The 25,002-nt window shown below is 58.9% G+C and overlaps 8 protein-coding genes across 9 annotated transcripts in view; 5 read left to right on the plus strand and 3 right to left on the minus strand.

The window, feature by feature from the left end:
* SDRG_04198 (hypothetical protein) overlaps nt 1–239 on the plus strand; it is a gene marked incomplete at both ends in the record, with an annotated part of 1,418 nt that extends 1,179 nt beyond the window's left edge. Inside the window, one exon of the mRNA XM_008609860.1 lies at nt 231–239. Within this exon, the coding sequence (XP_008608082.1) occupies nt 231–239 (9 nt within the window). The remainder of the gene's footprint in view (nt 1–230) is intronic.
* A 280-nt stretch (nt 240–519) lies between these two features.
* SDRG_04199 (hypothetical protein) lies at nt 520–1,625 on the minus strand. The gene has a single exon (XM_008609861.1). It carries the CDS (start codon nt 1,483–1,485, stop codon nt 619–621), a length of 867 nt encoding a protein of 288 aa, XP_008608083.1. The 5' UTR covers nt 1,486–1,625; the 3' UTR covers nt 520–618.
* Nucleotides 1,626–2,527: 902 nt separating this feature from the next.
* On the plus strand, nt 2,528–14,420 carry SDRG_04200 (hypothetical protein; the record flags this gene model as incomplete). Its single annotated transcript, XM_008609862.1, has 19 exons — nt 2,528–3,786; nt 3,838–5,623; nt 5,671–5,927; nt 5,974–6,182; nt 6,231–6,600; nt 6,648–6,734; nt 6,787–6,887; nt 6,939–8,261; nt 8,306–8,443; nt 8,493–8,846; nt 8,897–9,247; nt 9,291–10,883; nt 10,935–11,039; nt 11,085–12,206; nt 12,256–12,339; nt 12,395–13,702; nt 13,751–13,873; nt 13,920–14,262; nt 14,312–14,420. Coding segments are annotated over 19 exons (10,984 nt in total), but the record flags the coding sequence as incomplete, so codon positions are not given.
* A 32-nt stretch (nt 14,421–14,452) lies between these two features.
* SDRG_04201 (hypothetical protein) lies at nt 14,453–15,528 on the minus strand (the record flags this gene model as incomplete). Its single annotated transcript, XM_008609863.1, has 8 exons — nt 15,361–15,528; nt 15,272–15,313; nt 15,189–15,222; nt 15,041–15,146; nt 14,914–14,991; nt 14,818–14,864; nt 14,729–14,771; nt 14,453–14,683 (listed from the first exon to the last, which is right to left on the minus strand). The coding sequence occupies exons 1-8, from the start codon at nt 15,512–15,514 to the stop codon at nt 14,453–14,455; spliced, it is 735 nt and encodes a 244-aa protein (XP_008608085.1). The 5' UTR covers nt 15,515–15,528.
* A 2-nt stretch (nt 15,529–15,530) lies between these two features.
* Nucleotides 15,531–16,756, plus strand: SDRG_04202 (hypothetical protein). The gene is made up of 3 exons (XM_008609864.1): nt 15,531–15,716; nt 15,765–16,134; nt 16,183–16,756. The coding sequence occupies exons 1-3, from the start codon at nt 15,616–15,618 to the stop codon at nt 16,648–16,650; spliced, it is 939 nt and encodes a 312-aa protein (XP_008608086.1). The 5' UTR covers nt 15,531–15,615; the 3' UTR covers nt 16,651–16,756.
* Nucleotides 16,757–16,789: 33 nt separating this feature from the next.
* Nucleotides 16,790–20,546, plus strand: SDRG_04203 (hypothetical protein). Its single transcript, XM_008609865.1, has 7 exons — nt 16,790–19,137; nt 19,185–19,433; nt 19,488–19,619; nt 19,660–19,736; nt 19,785–19,947; nt 19,991–20,314; nt 20,360–20,546. The coding sequence occupies exons 1-7, from the start codon at nt 16,804–16,806 to the stop codon at nt 20,477–20,479; spliced, it is 3,399 nt and encodes a 1,132-aa protein (XP_008608087.1). The 5' UTR covers nt 16,790–16,803; the 3' UTR covers nt 20,480–20,546.
* Nucleotides 20,547–21,255: 709 nt separating this feature from the next.
* SDRG_04204 (hypothetical protein) lies at nt 21,256–22,072 on the plus strand. The gene has a single exon (XM_008609866.1). The coding sequence runs from the start codon at nt 21,284–21,286 to the stop codon at nt 21,968–21,970; it is 687 nt and encodes a 228-aa protein (XP_008608088.1). The 5' UTR covers nt 21,256–21,283; the 3' UTR covers nt 21,971–22,072.
* Nucleotides 22,073–22,786: 714 nt separating this feature from the next.
* On the minus strand, nt 22,787–24,696 carry SDRG_04205. 2 transcript variants are annotated; one of them, XM_008609868.1, is made up of 9 exons: nt 24,644–24,696; nt 24,422–24,583; nt 24,264–24,363; nt 24,106–24,214; nt 23,868–24,059; nt 23,650–23,820; nt 23,348–23,600; nt 23,141–23,298; nt 22,787–23,093 (listed from the first exon to the last, which is right to left on the minus strand). In XM_008609868.1, exons 2-9 carry the CDS (start codon nt 24,462–24,464, stop codon nt 22,860–22,862), a joined length of 1,260 nt encoding a protein of 419 aa, XP_008608090.1. In that variant the 5' UTR covers nt 24,465–24,583; nt 24,644–24,696; the 3' UTR covers nt 22,787–22,859. The 2 variants fall into 2 exon arrangements, with proteins under 2 accessions (XP_008608090.1, XP_008608089.1); XM_008609867.1 differs by having other exon boundaries at nt 24,264–24,583.
* Between the last annotated feature and the right edge of the window lie 306 nt (nt 24,697–25,002).

The raw sequence follows: 25,002 nt of genomic DNA on the forward strand, positions 1-25,002 counted from the left end.
TATACATGACAACGAATTGGGTATTTCCATGGGGTATTTCTACTTGCGTTTGTCGGAAAAATCGAAAGTTGTGGTGGCTGCCATGCAATTCGGTGTTCGAATTTCGTGGATTACGCGCATCTTCCAAGTTCGGTGCAATGGCGTGCTTCCGGCAACATCATTTGTGAGATTGCTGGTCTTCGTACATTCGTTGGATCTTGCTGACGACGCTATGTCGCTGTTAGCTCTAGGTCACATGACCACTTTAACTCGGGACGCGCGGCTTTACCACCGCAAAGCTGCAGCAGCACCAGAGATTCGAGATGCACGCACTTGAAGTTCAAACGGCATTTCAAAGCCCCGTCGTGCAGCTCCGTCTTGCGCAAGAGCCTATCATGAGGGTATCTTGGCGAAACCAAGTGGTACCATTCGACGCGGCCATCGTTGTCGTCCCACGCAGTCTACAGGCTGCTGCTCCATGCATGGACGTACCTTGTCCATTCTACCGCTTGCAAGCGTCAGAAAATTCTGGGTCTGGAGGTTAACATGTGTGGAGGACAAGTGTTAATTAAATAGTCGTCATAAGTTGAGAGTGTCTAGGGCCATGTTGGCCATAAAATAGGAATGCAGAGAATTTGTCTAGAGAAGGAGGAGACGGCGAGACGGTTTCTTGGCCAAGAGGCGTTTGCAGCCGCGCGGTTTCCGGAGCTCGTTGGCGCGGTGGAGCGAGTACAGCATCGTCGCTTTGTGGAGCATGCTCGAGACGACCTTGGACGTGAGAATGCGGAGGGGCGGCAGCGGCTTTGTCTGCCGCAACGATCGTTGGCGCACGAGCTTGGGCACAACCGCCGTCACTGGCGTCGTCACGACCGGCGTCAGGTGCGTGAGCGTATCCAGGTCCGTCTCCAGTTCGTGCATGCGAGCTTTAAAGTAGCTCGTGCGCGCATGGAGTGTTCGAATGACGGTCTCGTGGACGTCCTTCTCCTCCTCGAGACGGTGTCGGTGGGTCAAAAGCGTCGCGACGTCGCGCAAAAGCTTGGCGTTGTGGAGTTCGAGCTGCGTGCAGCGCTCGTGGTGCGTCGCCTGGAGGTGCAAGAGGCGGTAGTCCAAGTCGATGCGCGCCATGTTTGCAAGGAGCGTCTCTGAGGACGCCACTAGAGCCTTGGCCTCGGCATCGTTTGCGCGCTGGGTGAGGACCGCGACGTGCGCCTCGTTGGCCGCTTGGAGCTCGCGGATCGTGGCGTGTGCCGCGTCCCGCTCGGCCGTGAGCACTTTGATGCTCTCGAGGGCGGCAGCGAGGTCGCGCTGGAGCTGGCGCGTCTGGGCCGAGAGTGCAAGATACAATGTGTTGGCTGCGCTTTGTGTCGTGTCGACGGTCAGTGCTGGCCGCACCTTGGCTTCCAGGATCGGTGATGCCGTCGTGAGGAGCGTAGTCGGGCTCAGCGAGAACTCCTTCTTGACAAACCACGGGGTGTCCACGGCGACCACGACGGGCGGCGCGACCATGGTGATGTGAAAGGAATTCTGAACTGCACATCTCGTCGTTCGACAGTCGAGCGGTCGGGCGAGTGTGTCTGGAGCGTCACCGCCCACCCAATAATACGTGCGACTTCAATCAAATCTCAATACCGACGACGGTGATTCGCTGTCGGCAATTGCCGATTACCTACACGAGAGCGACGCCGTGGTTCTCTGATTCACACCCAGCAACCTAACAAAGCTATACGTGATTGTGTCTTGTTGGCGGCACTGGCTTGTCCGCGACAGCACTGTCCAGCGATCCACCCTGCGAAGCGCGCGCGGCAAGCTACTTGTTGCATAGAACCGAGCCGCCACAGGAGGATAAGTACAGCTAGTGCTGCATTACACCGGCACCTGATCGGTCGTGCGCAATGAACTGTCAAGCTTGGTGTCGCAAGACCGCACTCCACGCTCTCCTGGTTGGTTCGAGGCGATCGCAGACGCCACGAAGATTCGAGCAACAGCAACTTCGCAAGTGCAAACTCACGTGTGGAAGTGCAAAGTCAAATGTGGCCACCATCTCGTTGATGGCCACACCAAATTCGAACGATCGCCGTGCAAGCGCCACTTGGTCGATGGTTGATTTCGAGAGAGCAGTTCTGGACAGCACACGTCGCCATATCGGTTCATTGCCTTGCGCTCACGTTCGTCGACCGCGCTGCAGAGATGAATTCATTGTGGCGCGCCTACCCACTAACACTATTTAAACGCATATCGTGCGAAAGTACACGGTACTTGACTCCAAAAGATCGAGCTGCGTGCTGACGTGCGCGCGCTCGTCTTGCGATGCACAACACACTGCAAACTGCGCAGCGTAGGCAAGTTAGTGAGCATGGCGTTGGTTGCATTACCGTGGCCACCGTGCCGCAGTCCCGTCGTGCACGATCTAAAGATTGTTACACTATTTCCTGTCGATTTTTGTTGGCCAATCCGGCGCCGCGACGGTCCGAAAGGTCGCGTCGGTTTCGCGATCAAGTCGCGCCATGTCGGACTCGTCGCACTGAAGATCCAGTTGCGATTTCAAAGGCATGGACGACGACGGCCGAGGCGTGCACCAAGCGCTTTGGGACGCCGCCGCGCAGCTGAGTCCGCGCCGGGCGCCAGACGATGACGCCGTCGCGACGACCACGCTACCCTTCTACGAGCACGTGCCACCTGCCGAGGCGCTCCGGCGACTCTTCGTCTGGTTTCGGTCGCCGACCGATCGTGACGGCATGAGCCGAGATGCGTTCAACCGGCTGCGTTGCGCAGTGCACAGCGCCGAGGTGACCCAAGAGCAGTGGACGCTGGCGATGCGCGCGCTCGGCAACAATCACAATGCGTTTGTGACCGAGGCCGAGTTCAAGGAGCTCTTTGGTCCACCGCCGTTCTTTGGTCCAACGGCGTCGTCGACGCACTTACCGCCGCAGCTGCTTCTCGTGCAAGAGGTGACGCGCATGGAGGCGTTCGTGCACTTTCTAAAGCACCTCTTTGAACGGTACGCGACCGACGGCGTCACCATGACGTTCGAGAATCTCAAATCGCTGCGACGCCAAGCCGGCATCGCCACGCCGCTCGATGTGGCGACGTGGGAGTCGCTCTGTAAGCGCGTGCAGGCACCGCTCGAGTCGATGAACTGGATGCAGTTTGCGTCCGCGTGGCACATCAACTTGCATACTAACAAGCGCGAGGGCCCGCGGGGCTTTTGCTACCCGCACGTCCACCCGAGCGACGCCGTTCACGCGTGTGTCGCCGACGAGAAGGTGCAACTGCACTTTAGCAAGCACGATGTGGTGTCGCGCGAGACGTTGCATCAGCTCTTGGAGGCCACGTCCAAGCCCGAGACGTCGTCGTTTTCGCTGCTCAAAAAGAGAAAAAAATCGAGTAAAAGAGCCATGACCGACGACGAATGGTGCGCCATGCTCGAGAATCTGCAAGCCGCCGAATACCCGCTCCACGACGAAACCAACAAGAACGCCATCGAGTTGCATCCGCAGCGCCGGGTCAAAGACGTACGCTTGCCGACCAAGCCCCACGACACGATCATCCACACGGCCAACAACCTTATGATGTACGAGATTGCCTTTGACGAGCTCGGACCGATTGGGCTCCAAGTGCAAAGTGACTTTTTCGGCCAGTGCATGGCGATCCGCGCCATTGACGGTCAAGCCAAGAAGCACGCGCTCATCCAGCTCAACGATATCGTGGCGTGCGTCGACGGTCGTATGACCATCTATGCGCCCGCTTCGTCTGAGGCCGACGAGGCGACGCGCCAGAGTGAAATGCAAGCCATGTTCGATACCCACGGTACGGAGATGACATATATGTAAGGACACTAGCACACAGGGTTATGTGTAGGCAGCAGCAGCCAGCGCATCGTGTTTTTGCGCCAAGAAGTCTATTACAACAACCTGCAAGCCACCGACGGCATCCGCGTCGTGCTTCAGACATACGCCGCGCTTGAGAAAGGCGACACGTTCACAGTACGACTACCACCCGGGTATACGCCGGTCGATCCACGCAGCAAGCGGTTGCGCATCGAGTTCGAGTCCCAATTGCAGTACGAGCTTGTACCCGAAGCCAGCGTCGAGGAGGGCATTGTCACGATTACGCTGACAGGACCGAAAGGTCTGGCTTCCCACTCGTATATGACCATGGTACTGCATGGGATCGTATGCCCGCAGTCGGTCGTCGCGGGGCCCGGTGACATCTCCCACGTCGATGGCGCGACAGTCGTCAAGCTCTATGCGGACTGGACGCCATGGCAGCGCCTCGTCACCGACGCGTTTGCCACCAAGCCGCTGCGCATCGACGAAAGTCGCTTCTCCGACCCGTCGTTGACGCCCAAGACTCTGAGCGTCGACCAAGGGGACTCGGGGATCACGCTCACGTCGGACTTTTACGGCCAGTGCGCGGTTGTTGCGAGCATCTCGCCGCTCAAAGGCATCACAACCATCTTGCCCGAAGACGTGCTGAGCTGCGTGAGCTACACCAATGCGGACGGCGTCGTCGAGCGCGTGAGCTTGATCAAGCCATTTGCGCTCTCGTCGTCGGACGCGACGCGGCACTTCAAGTACGTCGAGAGCGTGCTGCAGGAACGCGCCTCCTCCCAGACACCGTACACGCTCCAGTTTTTGCGCCTCCACTCGTTCTACGTGCAGAACGGACTCAAGACGACGCTGACGTTCGATGCGCTCACGCGATTGGAGGCGAACGCAGTGATTGCCATCGAGATGCCCAACTCGGATTGGCGCGCACCGGACTTTGATGCAATGTCGGCCATCTTTGTCAAGCCAGAGGGACTCAACGTCGCGCGCATGCACTGGGACGCCGGCGCCCACTATTTTGAAGTGACGCTCGGTGAGTGTGCGTTGGAAGTAGGGACGCAGCTCGTGCTCGAACTCGTTGGCGTCCAAGGACCCGCCGAGCGCACGGCAGGGCCATCGGAAATCACGTTTGTGGGAGCAAACCGCATGCGGCTCGAGCTCCACGAGCATTGGCACTCGTTTCTTGGCGGCTGGAGCGGCATTGCAAGCGATCAGCTCGTCAACGTGCTTGCGACGCTCGAGACGACGCCGCTTGATCTCTGGACCGTCCTCGAGTACTCGCACCTGCTCTTCCGCATGTATGCCGACAAGGCGACATCGCACATGACGCTCGCTCGCACCAACGTCCTCCGCGCCGCAGTGTTTGGGCCTGGTAACGATATGGACGAAGAGACGTGGCTTCGTGCGTGTCGCCGGGTCCACGCCGCCCCTCGCAAGGGCTTGGACGAGAAGCAGTTTGCTGTTGCTCTCTTGCAGCTCCTCGGTGACAAGGTGTCGCCCAACGACATTCAGCGTATCTACGTGTTTGTGCACTCGGTTGAGAAGCTCTTTTGCACGGCGCTCGACCTCTTTGAGCCAGCGCACGTGATGGAGCTACACGAACCCAGCATGCGCGCGCTCCACCGCGCCGTGTTCCAGCACCTTCCGTTCCGGACGTTCCAAGACAAGTTGTGGCGCCTCGGGTCGCAAGGGCGCTGGTCCTTGGACGCGTTTGGCCGGGGCTTTTACCAGGCGCAGCGCGACGGCATGGACCCTGTCGCAGCGTGGGTCAAATTGCACTACGCGTCGGCACTCTTTGATCAGTTTGCGCGCATGAGGTATTGAAACTTTTGGTTGATAGATTGATAGTAACCAAGGGAGGTAGTGAAATGCAGCGCGACAACTGGCGCGACATGCTCAAAGCGCGCAAGTCGGACATCATTTTGGACGAAGACTTGTGGACGAGTCTCTGCGCGTCGGTCGTCGGCAACCACGTGACGCCGTCGCGGGGGCTCACAAAAGGCGGGTTTGTCCAAGCGTACCACTCGAACGTGCTCGGGCCCGTGCGTGATGCGATGGTCGACTGGAACTACATTCAAGCGTACAGCATCGAGCCCACGGCCCACCAGCGCAGCATTAGCGGTACGTACACTCAACTCGCTGCAACCGATGCGATGGCATCGCGTAGACGCCGTCGAGGCGCAGTCGGCGGTCGCGCCCGAGAAGCTTCGCGTCAACGACATTGCGACCAAAGCGCTCGAGGCGCTAGTGAGCACGGACGATATCGCCGAGGAAGCGATCAAGCTCAACATTGACTTCAAGCGTACCGATGTGGTCGAAGAGCGCGTGATCAAGTTCAAAGAAGATGCTCTCACAACAAACTTTGCGTCGTATGCGGTGCGTCGTGACGCGTCATTGAGCATGCACGTGTGACGCGCTTCGTAGGCGGCGCGCGATCGGGGCTTCTTACATGTCCGCGTCAAGAGTGTCTGCGAACTACGCAAGGACGACGATGACGACGGAGAGGACATGGACGACGACGACATGAACACGACACTCGACGAGTACTATGTCGTCATGTACACCATCTCCTCGGACGAGTGGCGCAACGAGTTCAAGCCCGTCGTGCGCACGTGGGCCGATTGGCGCCAACACATTGGCGCGACGCTCAAACGCAAAGCGCTCGAGCTATTGCGGGGCCAGCGCAAGGAGCCGTATGTGTGCGGTCCCCACGAGCTGTGGGACTTTGCCGAGTCACAGGCGCTGGCGGCCGAGTACGCGACCAAGGCAACCGAGTTTCTCGAGCAAACCGAAGGTAAACGGCTCTGCAACTGTCGAGGTGGTCACCCCATACAATGCTAGTCGATGACGCGCTGCGTGACGACATGACGCAGCTCTGCGAGCGGTTCAACCCGTACTCGCCCCTCCTCGCGCCAAAACCACCGCCAGGTACACAAGCATATTGTCTGTCAGCGTACCAATCCCCGCGACCTGTCAACAGAACCGGTTGGCAAGAAGGCACGCAAGGCACCAACGGCCGTCCCCACCGCCCCGGCCGTCGACTTGAAAGCAGGACGCGCCGTGTCCCGTCTCGTCACCGAGGTGAGCCGAAGTACGCACCATGTACAGGTCGTCTCATGGTGCTACGACTAGGACGCCTCGAGCGCAGGCGTTCTTCGGTTCCCCGAAGATGCCTTTCGCCTGTTCGTCGACCGCGAGCAGAGAGCCCCCCGGCAGTCGCACGTTGTTGTCAAGCTCTTCAAGCGCACCAAGTCGGGGCAGAACAAGGCTGCGATCGATGCGCTCAACGTGAAGTCGCGCGAGCTTACGCGCGCCGAGCGCTCCGAGCGTGTGATTCGCGCGCTCTTGCTCAAAACGAAGCTCCACCTCACGCACCGCATTCACGCCAACCTCGGGTCCATTAACAGCGAGATCCAGCTCGAGCTCTCCAAGTTCAAGCGCAAGGAGAAGGATCTTGCTGAGCTCCAAGCGCGGATCCACACGCTGCGCGACGACGTGCATGCACTCGAGTTGCAGCAGCCAACGGCCGCATCCACCAACAACGTTGCACCGGCCTCCCTGATTGGACAGGTCGCTCTGCCGCTCGATGAACTCTTTAGTATTCTGTACAACGACAGCCTCGAGACGGATGACCTCGTCATGCTACTGGACACCGACCGCCATGTCGCGGGCAAAATGCTGCTGCAATTTCAGTTTCAAGCCAGCGCGCCGTGGTGCCGCCCGTCCAACCAAGACGCGCCGCCGCCACCCTTGCGACTCGCGACCGACGGCACGCTCGACTACCCGTCGGAAGCGCCGCTCCACGTCGAGTGGGCCACGAGCGACGAAGCCAATGTCGCCAAGCGCGACACACTCTGCCTCGTGCGTGAGACCGAGCGCCAAAAGCTTGTGCTCAACGCGCCGTTCTTTTTATTTTACTGGAACACGGATATCGGTGACGGGCAGTGGGACTGCTTCCAATCAAGCCTCAAGCTCTACTCGGGCCCGGCGGTTGACAAGGCGCGCGTCATTCAAATGACGCCACCGTCGGGTAACGACAAGGCGCAGCGCGGCACACTTTTACTGCCGTCGTCGCGCGACCTCTCGCTGCCACCGGGCACGTACCGTCTCGTGCTCATGCGCCAAGAAGAGGATGGCGGCCGGAAGTTTCGCTCCGTGCTCGGCGTGAGCCCATGCTTGCACGTCTTTGTGGGCGTCAACAGCGTCCACACGGTCTTTGGCACGACGCCGTTTGTTGATGTCAAGACGGTCCGGTGCGCCATGGCGATCGTCGACAACGCCACTGACAATGCCATCGCGAGCACACTACCGGCGTTGAACGCGACTGAGCCGTGGCTGCGCGCCGCAAGCTACGAGATCGAGCTTGTCAACGCCATCGCAATGCTGCGCACGCAAATTGAGTCGTTGCAGACGCAGCTGCAGTCGCAAGAATCGCACCCGGCTCCGATCCTCGAGGTACAGGACGTGACTGATTGTTGTATGATATTGAACTGTCGCAGGCTATGCAAATGGAAGTCGAGGCCTATACCAACCGTGTCGACGCGCTGGAGAAGCTGCAAGACCAAGGCATTGATGCGATCCGCGACCAAGAACGCCAAGTGTGCGACGACTTGCAGCGCTGCGAGGACCAACTGGCGGTATGTCATCGTGACAGGTCCGAAATGTAACGCCTCTCGAACGGCGTAGCAATGCGAAGCACACAAACGCGCGGTGGTTGCGGCGGGGAACGAGCCGGACGCCGACGTGAGCAAGACGATGCAAGGACTGCAAGCCAACATTGACGATCTCAACGAGACCAAAACGACGCTGGCTATGGTTGTGGCAGAATATTTGCGGCGTCAAGAACCTCCCGCGGCAGTCGTGGCCGCAGGTTCTGGCGCAGAGACGCCGGTCTTTACGTACAGCTCGTACATGCGCGTCGACTGCCTCCTGCAGGGCGAGGCGGCACAGCTGCCGCATTCCCAGAGCACTACAGTGCACGATTACGTGATCGTATTGCCCCAAGTGGTGGTCGAAACCGCCGACAAACTCCGCGTCAAAGTATACCATCCATTGTCAACACTCGAACGCTTATATTTGGCGACGCATAGATTCTGGGCAAGCTCCAGTCGATGAACGTGGAGCGATCGCAGCACGTGCGGGACCAGATCCAGATCGAGCTTCAGATTTTGCTGCGCATCGTCGAGATTTCGAATGCGTGGCTCCTCTCGCGCATCTTCTCGACGCGCGAGTGGTACTCGCTGTACGGACAGCTTGCGCAGCTGCGCTGGCTCTACATCTTTGAGGAGTGCTATCCCGTCTTCCAGAAAGCCCCGAGCGAAGTCCGGCTGCTCTTCCCCTTCATTTTGCAAGAGCTCGCCGACGAACTTCAGTCGCGCAGCCACGAGCTCGAATTGGCACTGCCAACGCGCGTGGTCAATGCCACGCTATCCTTGCGCGAGGTGCGTCTGCTGTATCAATTGATAGTTTTCGAGCGTCTTGTAGGTACCGGTCACTAACTTTACCCCGGCGGGGGGCGACGTGCAGGGTCGCATCGATGGCTCGGTGGCGTCTTTTGTAGGCCTCGACCCTAACTGGCGCAGCTGGACAAACTACCTTCGGCGCTTCTTTGGTCTTGATCCATGCCTCGGGGGCATGTACATTGCCAAGTACATCCGGCGAGGCGGCGAGGTCGGGAACGCCCGCGGCGAGCTCGGTCGCGTCGGGCCATTTGCGATCAACGTTGATGCGGACGAAGCTCAATTGTGGTTCCTTGCGCCTGAGAAGCGGCTCTTGTACACGGAAATGGCCTTCCACCTTGGCGTCACGGCGCTCAAGTACTTTGTGGCGCTTCTCAACTTGTCGTTCAACGTCAACTTTGTCGCCAACCTCGTCGCGTCGTCGAGTTGGTTTAGCCACTCTACGGAGGTTCTCAAGGCGATGAAGGCCGACTGCACCGCCGCGCTCGCCAACGTCCTCTCGTTTGTGTCGGTCGTCATTGGCTGGTTCGACTATGTGTTTTCGTACATCCTCAACTACATCATGGTCGAGCTCAATTTCTTCGACAAATATGTTGGCTGCGGGCAGGGCTACATCCTCCTCCTCATTTGGGTGCTCATGTGGCTCGCAACGCTCTTCCTTTACATTGTGATCCAAGAAGACGTGCTCGTCAAGGTCCAAAAGATCAGCTACTATCTCCCGTTCAACGTTGGCCGGGTCGGCGAAGATCGACTCGAACAACTCGGTGCGCTTCTCGTGAGCCCTGTCTTGATTGTCATCAAGGTCCTCGTGCTTTTCATTGCAAAGCAGTGGCACGCGTACTCGGAGCAAGCGTCGACCGGGTCGCTCTTCAGCCTCACGCGCTACAGCACGAGTGGCGTCGCGTGCCCGGCCATGGAGGTCAACTACGCGTTTCAGGTAGTCTCGGCCGTGCTCTTGGGTGGCTTCTTTTACTTTCTGCTGCCTCTCCTTGTGCTCGATATTTACAGCTGGAAGCCGCCGACCGACTTGGCCAAGGACGCGGACCGACTCGCATTGTCGCACCGCGGGGGTCGCCACGGGATTTGGGCGGCGGTCGCCAACAACGTCAACTTGGTCGAACCACCAACGTCGTGGCCACGCCGGTGCTGCTGCCACCCGTTCCAGCTGTTTTGGTTCGCGGGGCGTGGGAAGCGACTCTTTCGGGACTACCGGCGCTACGACTTTTACAAGCTCACGCTCAAGTACGGTTTTGTCGGCATTTGGTTTGTCATCCTCTACATCTACTCGGTTCTCATGCTCCAAGCGGTCGCGCGCGCGCTCGGCGCCGTCTTTGGGTGGCGCGGCCGGGCTGACTACATGTACGACAAGCCGCATTTACGGCCGTATGGGACATCGCACCTCGACCGGATCTGCTGTCGCTTCAATTGGTACTGGCGTCGGTCGTGGGTGGTGCAAAAGGTCCTCCAGCCCATGTACAACTGCGCCTTGGTAACAATCGGCGCGTGGACGACGGGGGAGTGGACCACCTACGACATTGAGGAGCGGGCCAAAAACTGTTTCCCGATGGAGCCCAACAACGAAATCAAGCAGCTGCAAATGATGTCGCTGCACGGCAAGGTATTGTCACGATAGCAATCTTGTCCTTGTATCGATGAATCTATGATGTAGGTCAACAGTCTGATTTGGCTGCCATTTCCCGTCATTGGTTTCCTGGCGTACGTCTCGGACATTCTCAATCGCGGACCGATTTTGAGTTACCTTCTTAACCGCATGGTACTGTCGATAAACTCGGAACGACGCTAAGTGCCATGGTATTAGTTTCTCCAAGTCGACAAGCCTGCGAACGAGCGGGATCCGAGTGTGCGCTGGAAGATCCATCGGTGGATGCCCGAGTGCGTCGCAGGCAAGCGCGTCCGCTGCGGTGTCGTCGACGACAAGACCGTGTGCCTGCCCGACACATGCTTTTACACGACATTGGCCAAGTGGGGCAGCTCGGTCTTGGAGCTCGCGATGGTCGTTGCGCTCATCGCCGAGCCGCTCCAGAACCCAAATGGCGCAGCCAACAGCGCCACGATGAAGTGGAAGGCGCAAGTGGCCCTCCTCGCTGCGACGATCGCACCGCTTATCGAACTCAACCAACAGGCCCTCAAGTCGTACAAAAAATTCCTCGAGCTGCGCGACACGATGCAAAGCACTCTCGTGTCCGAGGGAAAATCGCTGGCGCAGCAGCAAGCTGGCCGAGTTGGTGCGCCGATCGAGATGGCGTCGGCGGCCAACGCCGAAGTCCAAACGCTTTTGGGCACCAACGACGAGAACGATGGCAACAGCAGCGACGAGGCAGAGAGCGACGACGAGAACGATGACGATGACGGCAGCAAAGACCTCATCGTGCTCACGGCGACGCCCGAGACGAGCTTTGTCATCCAGAGCGACCAACTCGACGAAGGCGAAGGCGTCATCACGGTCAATTGGCGTGTGAATGCGTCCCGGCGCTTCCACGCGTTTGACGCGATCGGCATGTTTCCGAAGCGCTCGCTGGCCGACACGCTCGTGAAGCGCACAATGGACGAGTGTCTGTGCTACCGGCTCGTGTCGGAGCTCCGCGTCGAGCCGTTTGGGTGGCGCCCGACCACAAACGCTCATGGCAACGAACTCTCAAGTGGCGTGCACTCGACCAAGATGCTCCAGCACGCGCTCTTTTTGGATAAAGTCACGCAACACGAGATCGGCGAGCTCTCGCGCAAGTCGATACACCAGCGCAAGGCGTCGCTCGTGCCCGCGCCCGACTCGGTCGATGCGATCGACGCCGTCTTGGACGCAGCGCCGGACGCCGTCAACCTCGACCGCGCGACCTTTGTGCTGGAAAACACGCTGGCTTCGGGCACCATTGAGCCGTACGGGAAGCAAATGTCCGAGATGTTCCACGACGAGATGCACGAGGTGACTTTGCGTCGTCCAAAAACGTCAAAGTACCACGTGTGCTCTGTAGAAACAAGCGGCCTTTCGCACGCTCAGCGTCGACGACGCCGACGACCACAAAGCCGGTGGCTCAAAGGACGCGCGCGACACGCGGGTAGGCCATAAAATGGGGTTGTGTCCATAAATGACGTGGCACGTCGTATGCGTAGCGCGTGAGTGGCCAGGTCAAGTTTCGACCGGCCAATAGCAACGAGCACGACGACCACCCGCAGCACGAAGATTACGTCTTTGGCAACAGCGCTGGCATCTTCCCATGCAAGTATGGGCTCGAACGCTACGAGTTCTTTTACCTCAAGTACACGGGGCACCACACTGCGCACTCGACGACGACGCCCTTGTACGAGGTCGTGGTCGACTCGAGCCGCGACAACGACGCCAAAGACCGCAATGATCCGATCGTCGAGACGCGGCGCGGCGACTACGAGCCGCTGGTCAAGTTTACGTCCAACGCCATCTCGATCGGAACATTCGACCTGTTCATTCGGCTCACGAGCGACACGCCGCTTGTGTGGGCCAACCAAGCGGTCAATTTGACGTGGGAGATCTTTGGCGTCAACTACCGCGTCCTCTCGCATCCACGCAACCGCAACTGCATTGCGTTTTTCAAAGTCCGTGATATCCACAACACCCGCATGTGTGCCAAGGTCGACATTGTGCCCCCGTCGGCGTTCCTCGAGCCGCACGGCGGCGGCCCCGTTTCGGGGCGCATGCTCGTCTTTACGCCGAGCGAGCCCGGCATGTACGAGATTCGGTTTCTCTTCAACTACTTCCACGAAGCCAAGTTGCACCGGCGCTGCCAGGTCTTTGGCCAGCTCGAAGAGCAAATGCAGCTCCAGCGCATCAAGTACCTCTTCCAGCGCCGCGACCTCGCGCGCACGCTGAGCCTCCTCCAGCAACAAACACTGAGCGCATGGACGCAAGCGCTAGTCTACACGTACGCATGGTTGCATCCTGTCTTGAGCTACCTCCTCGACAAGCCCGTGCCCGACTCGGTCGTCAACAACCCGGGCCTCTTTACGCGCTACATGGTACGTGAAGCCGCGGGCCAATTGGCGCTGCTCGCCGAGACGGACCATTCGCAGCTGCAAGGATGCCTCACGCAGCTGCTCTCGCCGCTCCGGTCGCGCTCGTTCATTGCGTTCTTTGGTGATGCTTTCAACGGGAGCGAGGAGATGCGGACGCACGCGTCCACAATCGAGTTTGTGTCGCCCAGTGACGCGACCCGCGACGTCTTTTTGGATGCCAAGACGAGAAGCATTGCGCGGTGGCCCGCTGCGGTGACCGTCTCGCCCGAGATTTGGCTTCTACATGACGACAAGGTGCTGCTGGATGCGGGCCCGGACAACTTTGAAGCCCTCGCGCTCGAGTACCTCAGTCGTCCGCTGCTGCCGGGCCGCGTCGACATTCTCGATGAGCTGATTCTCGACAACCGCGCGCTTCTTACGACCGCCAAGCTAGTACGTGGCGGCATGTGCTCTAAGATCTTGGACAAGTATCGTGATTAGGTGGTCGAGAGCGTCGCGACCGCAGCGTGTGGCTTGTACGAGCCTGCGATCGCAAGCGTCGTCCAAAGCTTCCTCAAGCAAGCCAAGCAAGCGGAAAAGCTCGGGCTCTTCCAAGACCTCGCGGTAGCATTTCAAAACAAAGTGCAATCTCATGACGTGGCATCCCCAGGTGCCGCTGCAAGACGAGAGCCGCAACCATATCCAGCGCCTCATCCGCGCGCTCTTTGAGACGCACAGCCGGTCTGGCGACCGCTTTGTGGGCTGGGACACTGACGCTGCGCGCCCCCAATTGGGGTTGGATGTGCTCCAGCACCAAGCTCTGCGGGCGTGGCTCAAGCCCAAGTGCGTCCAAGGCATCGTCAAAGTGCTCAAGCGCCGCTTTGCACTGCTCACAGCCTCGAACAGCGCGGTGGCGCTGCAGCTCGTACGTGCGACAGCGACCAAGTTCGGATGCCGCCGCCCCACCGTTCCTCTCGTGTCCACCGCCGCCGTCGGGTTGCGCAGGCGCACCGGTGCGTCGCTCGACCGACGACGCGGAATAAGATTCTCACATGTGACTAGGCAAATCGGTCGTCTACTTTCTCCGTGAGGCCGAAACGAACGAAGCGACACTGCCGACACATGCGTCGTAGAGCTTCCATGTATCATCATTGCGTGTCGATAAGAATCACTGTTTTCATGTGCCCACGAATTGAGTGACAGCTAGAGCGCAGTGTCTTCCGAACAACGCGCCGACTCGTGGTCGAGTGCGGGCGGGTCCCACGTCGTGCGCTCATTGACGTGGTCGATGTAGAAGCAACGGCCCTTGGCGTCAATCGCCGAGTCCCACCCTGGTGGCAGCGCTGGGGCATTAGCCTCGAGTTCAACACGGGCCTTGGCGACAAACGCCAGTAGCCGACTGCGGTGCGCCGCCCCATCCGACGACAGTGGGCGCTACAACGTCCGTTGCATGAGATAGCACGACAGGTGGAAGAGGACCTTTGGGGCTGCACATGCTTTGCGTGGGTTGGGGGATGGGGACCTACGCCTTACCGTACAGCGCCAAATGAAAAGTTGCATCGACCTACAGCAGCCGATTGCGCTTGGCTTTGGCTTGCGGTGGCCGGGGAGAGACCTGTGCGCGGTATTTGTTCGCAAAGGACAGCGTCAAACCGACGATGTACCACGTTGTGTTTACGGGTCTCGGGGTGCATGGCGGGAAAGTCGGTGCGCGGACTGCCCGCAATGAGTCGTGCCGTGGTCTAAAGGACAGCGCTATAGAGTTCCATCGCATCGCTACGTCGCATGAACCTTGGCTTTGTACTCTTCAATGTGCTGGTTCATATACGCGAGGCGTTGGGCGTGGTCCCGGAACTGCTTGCGCTCTCGGTACGGACTCGTCTTCCAGCGTACATCACTACGCGACCATTTTAGCGCCCAAGCGATGCAAGAGACAGACATGACGCTGTCCTGGTCGAAGGCCGGCGGGAACCCTAGTAGACTCATCGTTGGGCTCGAACCAAGAGGGGTGCAGCGGCGTACGTGGTGGCGGCGGCACGTAGGGTGAAATCTCCTTGGGGGGTTCTACACGTCTCTGCCATTTACATGCAAGGCGCAAGAGATGCAATTACGACGCGGCGACACAATGTGCGACGTCGTCGTCGGGTGGTACGTCGTCTTGGCAATGACCGCTTGGAAACGCTTGAGCTCCATCGCTGTCTGCTCCTTTCCGCCGGCATTGCGCTCGTCAAAGCCGCCAATGCATCGTCGATTCACTCGGTACATGCTGTGAAATGCCCAAGTCTCGTAGTACGCTTCTCGATTCAACTAAAATTAGCCAACGACAAGTGTGCGCTACGTTCTAAACTCCGAACAAGAGATAGTTGATGCGCCCGGCCAACCACGTGCTCCAAGAGGCCACGTACACGGACGTGTATGTTCATGGCCACGACGTACCAGGTGGCATCTCTGCTGTCGAAGCTGCATGGTACGCATTGTACAGTTAGTCCCTCAACTACAAACCATTCTGGTGTAGGACGCGGCTCTTACAGCGGCACCGGCACCTCTACTTTGACGTAATGGCGCCGCTCTCACAGTACAGTCCCGACGACAAGCGGCCGTTGTACTACTCGCCGACGCAGCTTACCACCGCAGCCGCCACCATTGAAGCCCGCACTGAGCACGTCGTCGCGCTTCAGCACCAGCTTTTGCTTGATTGGCATAAGGGCGCCACCTTCTTCCAGGCCGCGTGGAGAGGTTTTGTCGCACGGCGCATCACGCGTCGCCAGCGCTTTCTGCTCAAAATCGAGCGGGTTGACCACCTATACTTTGTTGCGTTTCACCGCCGCCGCCTCGCGCTAGCGCGTCGGGAGCGACGGGTTCGAAAGGCCGCTGCGCACATCAAGGTGCGCTCTTGCCGTAGAGGTCGCCTGCGCTGAGGATGAGCATGCTAGTGTCTGGCACGGCGGGCCCATGAACGAGCGGCGATCGTGCAGCGCAGTGTCCGACTCTACCTCTTCAAGTGCGAACGCTGGCGCGCCGCCGCTACGCTCGTGCGCTGGTACCGCCTCGTCTCCCGTCGCGCCAAGCTACGTGCGTGCGCACGGCGGCTGCAGCGGTTTGTCCACTGGAAACGACGCGAAGAGCAGCTCAACGAGCTCGCCGCCGTGGCCGTGGCCGCGCGACGCCAGCATATTGAGGCCAAGCAAGCCGCGTACTTTGCGTTGCAGCCCGACCACGTCATTGTGCACCGCCTCGTCATGGCGCGCAAGCAAGACATCTACCGCGCCTTGCACCCGCAGCAAGCGTTGAACCAGCGACTTCATTCAAGTGGCGAGATGAGCGTCGCGCCATTGCGGCTTCCGATGGCCTCGAACGCCATGCTCGCCAAAGCCTCAGTGGCCCGGTCCAAGCTGCGATGAGCATGCGTCGCGCCGGGTCAACTCTATCTGTGCATCTAGTTAGTCGATAAGCGCCATCGAGACGAAGGCGGACGGTTCGAAAAAAGCTTCGAATTTTGCGATCTGACCGGTTTGTCCGGATGATGACCTCGTTGGCGGTTTCTCAAGCGGTCGATGGAGTACAGCGAGGTGGACGGGCTCGACGAGCCGCTTTTGGCGACCAACGAGGCCGGCGCGCCGTTCGCTGCCAGCGTGCGCAGCTTCAGCTTTTGCGGCGGCGCCGCCGTCGGCGCGGCCTTTCCGTCCAACCGCGTCACGACGTCCAAGTACACGCTCGTCAGCTTTGCGCCCAAGTTTCTTGCGCAGACGTTTACAAAGATGACAAACATCTACTTCCTCTTCATCTGCATCCTGGAGATGACGCCGGGCATCTCGACATCCGGCGGCATCCCGACGACCGCGCTGCCGCTCCTAGTCGTCATTGCCATTGACGCCTTCTTCCAGGTCGTCGAAGACTACGCGCGACATGTCGACGACGACGTGGCCAACCACCGGGTGGCGCACCGGTTACTCTCGACGGGCGCTTACGAGTCAACTACATGGCAAGAGCTCCGCGTCGGCGACATTGTGCGCATCTTAAACGGGTCCATCGCGCCGGCCGACGTCATTCTACTGCAAGTCGAGTACGGCGTCGACGAAGCGCCACGGCACTACAGCTACGTCGAGACGTCGAGCTTGGACGGCGAGACGAACTTGAAGATCCGCGAGGCGCTGCCCGAGACGCACGGCCGGTCACTGCACCGGCTCGAAGGCGTGGTCCAGTGCGACCAGCCCAACGCCTCGGTCAACTCGTTTAGCGGCCAGCTGCATTTCGCCGATCGCTTGGCGTCGACGCCGCTCCAAGCCACGAACGTTCTCTTGCGGGGCTGCATCTTGCGCAACACGCCGGCGGTCGTCGGCCTTGTCTTTGCCACCGGTCACGACACCAAAGTGCTCCAGTGCGCGCGGGCGTGTCCCAACAAGCGCAGCTTTGTTGAGAGCCAAGTCAACCGCGAACTCTGGTGCATGGTCATGCTCCTCTTGGCGAGCTGCGGCGCGGCCGCAACGATCTCGACCTTCTTCGACTGCCTCGAGCTCCCGCGCGCGTGGTACATGCGTCTGGAGGCGCCGCCGTCGATCGCGGTGGCGTTTTGCCAGTCGTTTCTGCGCTTCTTTCTTTTGCTCTCGAACGTCGTGCCCATCTCTTTGGTAGTCACGCTCAACATGGTCAAGTCGCTGCAAGCGTCGCTCATGGAACGCGACCGCCACCTCCGCGATCCCTCAAACAGCGCGCCGTGCCGGGTCAAGACCATGGCGCTCAACGAAGACCTCGGGCAAGTTTCGCACATTGTCACGGACAAAACTGGGACGCTTACGCGAAACGTCATGGTCTTCCGCGCCTGTTCGGTCAACGGCGTCCTCTACGGCGGCAAGGCTGCCCCCAATGTATCCAAGTGGATGGCTTTTGCCGATGCACACTTTGACACTTGCCTCGGCGCCGGCGATGGTCCGCTGTGTACATTCTTATTGCACCTCGCGCTCTCCCACTCGGTGCTGGCGACACGTCCCGCCGACTTGAGCGAGCTCGTGGCCGCGGCCGCGTCGCCGGACGAGCAGGCGCTTCTGGCCATGGCGTATGCCTATGGCTACCGCTTTCTTGGACGGCAACCCGGCAAAGCGACCGTCCAAGTACCGGGCCACGGCCCCGTGACGTTTGACGTGCTCCACGTGCTCGAGTTTTCCAGCGCTCGCAAGCGCATGTCGGTCGTCATTCGCAACCCGCTGCGCGACAACGCGATTCAATTGCTGGTCAAAGGCGCCGACAACGTGCTATTGCCGCGCGCCGTTGCGTCACCGACCACAAACCTGCACCTACAGGCCATGGCGCGCGACGGCCTCCGGACGCTCGTGATTGCACAGCGCACGTTGCCACCGGCGCTCTACGCAGACTGGGAGAGGCGGTACGCGATTGCTGTACGGGATGTGGCACACGTGCAAGCCAAGGCCAAGCAGCAGCCCAATGCAATTGATGCGCTCATGGACGAGCTCGAAACGGACCTTGATGTGCTGGGCGCGACCGGCATTGAAGACGGACTCCAGGCGTACGTGCCGGCGACGATCGAAAAGCTACGCCTCGCAGGAATCAAGATATGGATGCTCACGGGCGACCACGTGGATACCGCGCTCAACGTGGCCCGGGCGTGCAATTTACTCAAGAATACCACGAGCCAGCTCTTATTGCTGCAGTGCGCGACGCCGACCGAGTGCTTTCGGGAGCTCCGAGGCCTCCAGAGCCGCATGCAACCGCGCACCAAGTACGCGCTCGTGGTCGACGGCGACGCCTTGTACCATGTGATGAACCTCCCGTCGGCGCACGATGCGTTCGCGGATGTTGTCCGCGCCTGCGAAGTCGTCCTCGCGTGTCGTACGTCGCCCATGCAAAAGGCGCAGGTCGTCGAGCTTGTCCAGGTCTGCTTCCATAGCCACTTGGATGGATAGATGACGCGTGATTGTAGGGACTCTTGGCGGGGACCCCGGGGCGCGTGTTGGCGATCGGCGACGGCGCCAACGACGTGGCCATGATCCAGTGCGCGCATATCGGCGTCGGCATCTGCGGCCAAGAAGGGCTCCAGGCCGCCAACGTCAGCGACTATGCGATCGCGCAGTTTTCGCTCTTGCTCCGGCTCCTCTTTGTACACGGCCGCCTCAATTACCAGCGCACGACGTTCCTCGTGCGCTATGTTTTTTACAAAAACATCATTTTGGTACAGACTAAATGGACGAATGAACGGGCTAAAGTTGGTCATCTTGTCGAATAGGTCATGTCGGAGTTTTGGTACAGCCTCGTGAGCGGCGTCTCGGGCCAGAAATTCTACAACGAAGTCGCTGTCGACAGCTTCAACACGCTCTACACCGCACTGCCCATCGTGCTCTTTGCCATCATGGACAAGGTACCCGAATCTTGTCCTATGTCTAGACCATTTGACATAGGACTTGCCGTCCTGGATGTGTGAAAGCGTACCTGGCTTGTACTCGATTGGCATTGGCAATGGCCTCTTTCGCCGCCGGTACAGTCCATCCATTCCATGGAGGTCGACGAGCATATGGACGTGTAGGATGATTTGGACGTGGATCCTCTCGGGCGTCTTCGAGTCGCTCGTCATTTGCATGGTCGCTGTGCTTACCATGAGCAGTTGCGACTCGTTGGGGCGGCCGTTTGGCATGTGGGAGTCGGGTGCTCTTGTCTTTACCCAGATTGTGCTCGTCGTCAACTACAAGGTAGCTACACGAGAATGTGAAATATGCTGACGATCCAGAGTAGCTGGCGCTGCACCAGAGTTCGTGGACGCTCGTGCAAGGCGCCGTGCTCGCACTGAGCATCCTCGCGTGGTTTGTCTCGGCATTTGTCATTTCTGCGTCGCCCGACATTAGCACGGCGTGGTATGACATCTTCCCGATCGTCATGACGTCCAACTTTTACTGGTTCGCATCGCTCTTGATCCCGGTCGTCGCGCTCTCGGTCGACCTTGTTGGTGGCGCCGTCACCACGAGCTTTCAACCGTCCAACGTCCGCGTCCTCCGCGAAGCGCTCCAAGAGCCGACGCAGAAGGAGACGCTGCGCGACCGCATGTGGCAGCTGCCCGAGGTACGCGCAACTTGTTACGTCGGATGCTGACGCATTGACGAGTAGAAACAACCGGCGCCGCTCTCAGGGTACGCGTCTGGCGTCGACGAGTTTACGGCGACGGCCGAGGCTCGACGAAGCACGACCGGATGGAACCCGCTTGGGCAGGATATAGACACGACGTGAGCCACGTTGTTCGCTGCGTGATAGATGACGATGATGTATCGACGAATGGAGATGTACATGTAGTCGATGTGAGACCATGGAATCATGGCGCATTGATGGAAGCGGACGAGAAGCAATGGTAGGAGGTCGATGCGAGTGGCTGCCACCGCGCCGGCAACGAGCCGATCGTAACAGATCAGGTCGCCGCTCTTCTTGCCCCACTGGTGTTCCATGAGCTTGTTAATGAAGCTGGCAGGTCATACAAGGATGTGCATCGGTGTAGGATCCGACCACGCAAGCAGTAGGTCCCTTGCAAGGGTCGGTCCGTGGTGAGGTGCAGAGGTCCCGGACCATCAAAGGATGCTACATGCTCTTGTAAGCAAAGAGTCTTCTTCCACCTCGTCCTCCATGTGGTGTTCGTCCCATGCGTCCATGATGGTGGGAGGCGCTAGGAAGCGCTGCGTCGAGGGTCGGATGTCGTGCGCTGGCGATCTGTGCTCGGCGGGTCCAATTCCCAACTGCTTTCCCCTGATAAAATTTCCACCAATCACAACGCTCGTCCAACGTGTGCATTTTTTTAATTGTTCGCGAGGTGGGTTTGTAACGATTTTCAAATGCACCAATGGGCGCGCTGCGTGAGCATTTTGGCCTGTAATTCCGCGAATCAACGCATGCCAAAGATTTCTACACACCAATCAAATAGGTGTATTTTAGCTGACCAATCACAAAGAATGCAACGCGCCCACGCCACCGAAGCTCGCCAGACGGGCCCAATATTCAAATTCCTGTACGAACGTCATTTTTTCAATTTGCCCGACCAGCACAATGGCCAAAGCCGCTGCCGCCACCGACGCTCCGGTCGCCGAGACCCCGATCTTGAAGGAGAAGAAGCCGCGCGCCGCCAAGGAGGCCAAGCCGGCCGCCGTCAAGGCTGCCGCGAAGCCTGCTGCCAAGGCCAAGGCTGCGCCCAAGAAGAAGGCTGCTGCCGTTGCCAAGGCCGCGCCCAGCACGTCGTACTACGACTGCATTAAGGAGGCTATCCTTGCCCTTGCTGAGCGCATGGGCTCGTCGCGCCAGGCGATCTCCAAGTTTGTCCAGAACAAGAAGGGCGACAACTTCCAGAACCACTTGCTCAACAAGGCCCTCAAGGCTGGCGTTGACAGCGAGAAGCTTGTCCAGGTCAAGGGCTCGTACAAGCTCGCCGCCTCGGAGAAGAAGCCGGTCGCCGCCAAGAAGAGCGCTGCCAAGAAGGCCGCCGCCGAGAAGGAGACGAAGGTCGTCGTCAAGAAGGCCGCTGCCAAGAAGAGCGTCGCTGCCAAGAAGGCGCCTGTCAAGAAGGCTTCCAAGCCCGCCGCCAAGAAGACGGCTGCTAAGAAGGAAGTCGCCAAGAAGACGGTCACCAAGAAGGTCGTCAAGAAGGTTGCTGCCAAGAAGACGGTGGCAAAGAAGGTCGTCAAGAAGGTTGCGGCCAAGAAGGTGGTCAAGAAGACCGCTGCCAAGAAGTCGAAGTAAATGCTTCCAAGACTCTGCATGTACTCGGGCGCTACATCGCGTCTACCCCAATCGGTGTTTATAAACACCACCCAATATTTATGGAATTTTGGTGCTCGCCCCTTTGTTACCCAGCGCTCTAGGTCAAAAGCAATCGGTTGACTAGTGAGCGACGCACACCCGTTGGTGGGGGATCCATGACTCCTACGCCTGTTCACCTTGGGGACGAGGACTAGCTGAGGTCCCTTGCTGAGCGTGACGACGCACAGAGACGGCGAGAACATCAAATCAGACTGATCAGACTCGTCGTTTGAATTTTCAAATTGTGTCGTCCAGTGCCTCGAGTCGCAGGTTAATGCGCTGTTTCAAACAGAATATAATATTCTGCGTCGTATAACATTGCCACTGTCCCAAGGCAAAACTGGGTATGAGCTGACACAGTCTTCAATTAAAACACTGTTTCAAATACACTGTTTTGATTGAGGTCCCGATGCGCCATGGGATCGCTGGCACTTTTGGATGGTCTCGCTGAAATGTCTTGTTGGTGGAACCGACCCCATGTACATGTCCATGCACAGCGAATGTCATGGCCAGCAGATGCAGATTGCTGAAGAAAGTCATCTGCTGCCTAGCTGAGGACGAGCAAACGCCCTTGACGGATCATGGGCGTTTGCTTGCGCCGTGGCACGGGTCCTTCAACCCGACCGATAGGTGTGCGATGCTTGAGGGAATGCAGTATATATAGCTTCCGCCTTCGTCGCCGACCTGCCGTTGACCTTTGCCATAGAATTGGATGTATCATCGGTGGTTGACACTTGCTACAAGGCACTGCAAACATGTAGGAACAGTCAGTATACAATTGAGTCATGTCTAGCAACAACGCAAGGTCCTTCGTTGACGCATCCTTCCGTTAATCGTTCTTGGACGATGGCGACGGCAGTACGTCGACCGTCGCCGAGTCCATGGGCACGGTGCGGTGGAACCGGTTAAAGTCGATCACCGCGGCGCCGGACGCCTCGTCAAAGTCGACGCAGTTGACAAACTGGTGGTTGAACATGACTTCGGACGCCTTGAACGACTGACGCATCTGAATCGTCGCCGACGACGACGCATCGATACCCTCGATGAGCACGATGATCTCCATCTACAGAGGACATGAGCTCCATTTCCCAGAAGCATGCCTCGACGTACATGCGTCTCCTTCCAGTAGGCCAGAATCGCGTCAATCTCCGTATTGGAGAGCGATCCTTGCGCGACCTCAGTGGCTTCGTTGAACAATTGGCCCTTGTTGGGACGATGACGGTTCTCGCGGTTGCCAGCGTCTTCGTCAGCCGCGCGCTGGACCGGCTCTACCCACAAACGTGCACTCAACCAACGCTATCGATAGAGATAACGTACCCGGAAAGCGGTAGTGGATCGCCGGGTTGTGCTCGGGCGTGTTGGACTGCATCTCGGGCGGCAAGAGCGGGCTCCACGCATCGAGGCGGTGGACGACAATCGACGGCAGCGCGAGGATGAGCCATGCGTTCAGGTCGTCGTCCGGGTGCTGGAGACGCATTGGGAACGACTGCACGTGGTGGATCTGGTGGGCCATGTGCGGGTGGCGCGACTTGTGCATGATGGCATAGCAGCGCACGTGGGCTTCGTTGAGCTACATGCCAAATTTGAGATGCAACTTCATTGTGAGAGGCAAGAAGGACCTGGTGCTTGCGCATCTCGCACGTCTGAAACATAAAGTAGAGGTCGCCACGGAGCTTCTGGAGGCATGCGTAGTTGGAGACGGCGACCGTGCTCGCACGCGCCTGGCCACGCGCGAACCGCTGGTACACGACACCAAAGACCACGGCGTTGATGAGCACGCCGGCCATCGACTAGTCATTCCATTCGCCCACGGCCACATGGACATGCACGTGTGTACCTCGGTCGTGATGGCGACGATCGCGCTGCCGCAGTTGTTGAAGAAGATGTCGTTGCCGCCCGTGCCAAAACCAATCGTGGCAATGACACTCACCGAGAAGATCCACGCTTCACCAAACGTGTTGATCGCGAGGTTGCACCGGCTCGGGACCGTCATGTACATGAGCGCGTAAAAGCCAATGAGCCCGAGGTACTAGACCAACGTCAAGGTCCATTCGACGAGGCAAGAAAGGACGTACGACCAGCGAAAACCACAAGAGCACTTTGCTAAAGCTCTGGTTGACGAGCGTGTGGAACGGCGCCTGGAAGTAGAGCTTCCACGCTTCGGGCGTGCGGATGCGGCGAATGCTACGACGCTGGACGTTAGTGGATGATCGCCTCCGGGTGGCGCGCGTACTTCCACGTGCCACGCGACTGCCGGAACGGTCCGTTGCGGTCAATGAGGCGCGTGGGCTCAGCGCGGGCAAACTGCGGCCCGTCCGTCATCTCGCGGTACTCTAGCATCCAACGGCAAGTTGAGTTGTGCGGCGGCAAAGGCAGCGAAGTATCTCGTACCGGCCACATCGGTCGACGATTTGTTCGAACCTTCTGCGCGCATGCTTTTGTAAAGTGATTTGCCGGCCAATTATACTCTGTCGGCAGCGAAACAGCCGCGCGATCCGACCGTATCTTGGGTGCTTGCGTCGGGTCAAATTGGTAGGACCTGTAGATGGGGACCTATGCAATCCAAAAACGTCGATAAGCGATTGCAAGACACAATGTGGTTTTTGGGGAGACCTCTATGCGAGGTGGGACCCAAAAATACATGGTGACGATGCGACACACCTCTCGCAAGAGGCGTCGCAGGCAGCAGTCTGGCGCACTGTCTTGAAGCGACTGACTCGCCATCAGCGACGTGCAGCAGAATATCGCTTCCGTCGTCCATTGCGACGTCTGCATGTTCCTTACCGGCGACCATTTTTTGCGCCCACTTCGATGGGGCCAGTTGAAGAGTTACCGTGTACAAGCTCACAGGCATTTGCGATGATGTGGCAGCCGTTGCTGGATACCGGTGCACCAACCCTGATGCAAACCACCGCGAATCGCTGGCAAGCCGCTGACACCATGCATTCAGCACTCTGTACGGAATACTAGCG

This window comes from Saprolegnia diclina, assembly GCF_000281045.1.
Source record: "Saprolegnia diclina VS20 unplaced genomic scaffold supercont1.10, whole genome shotgun sequence".
Lineage (NCBI taxonomy): Eukaryota > Oomycota > Saprolegniomycetes > Saprolegniales > Saprolegniaceae > Saprolegnia > Saprolegnia diclina.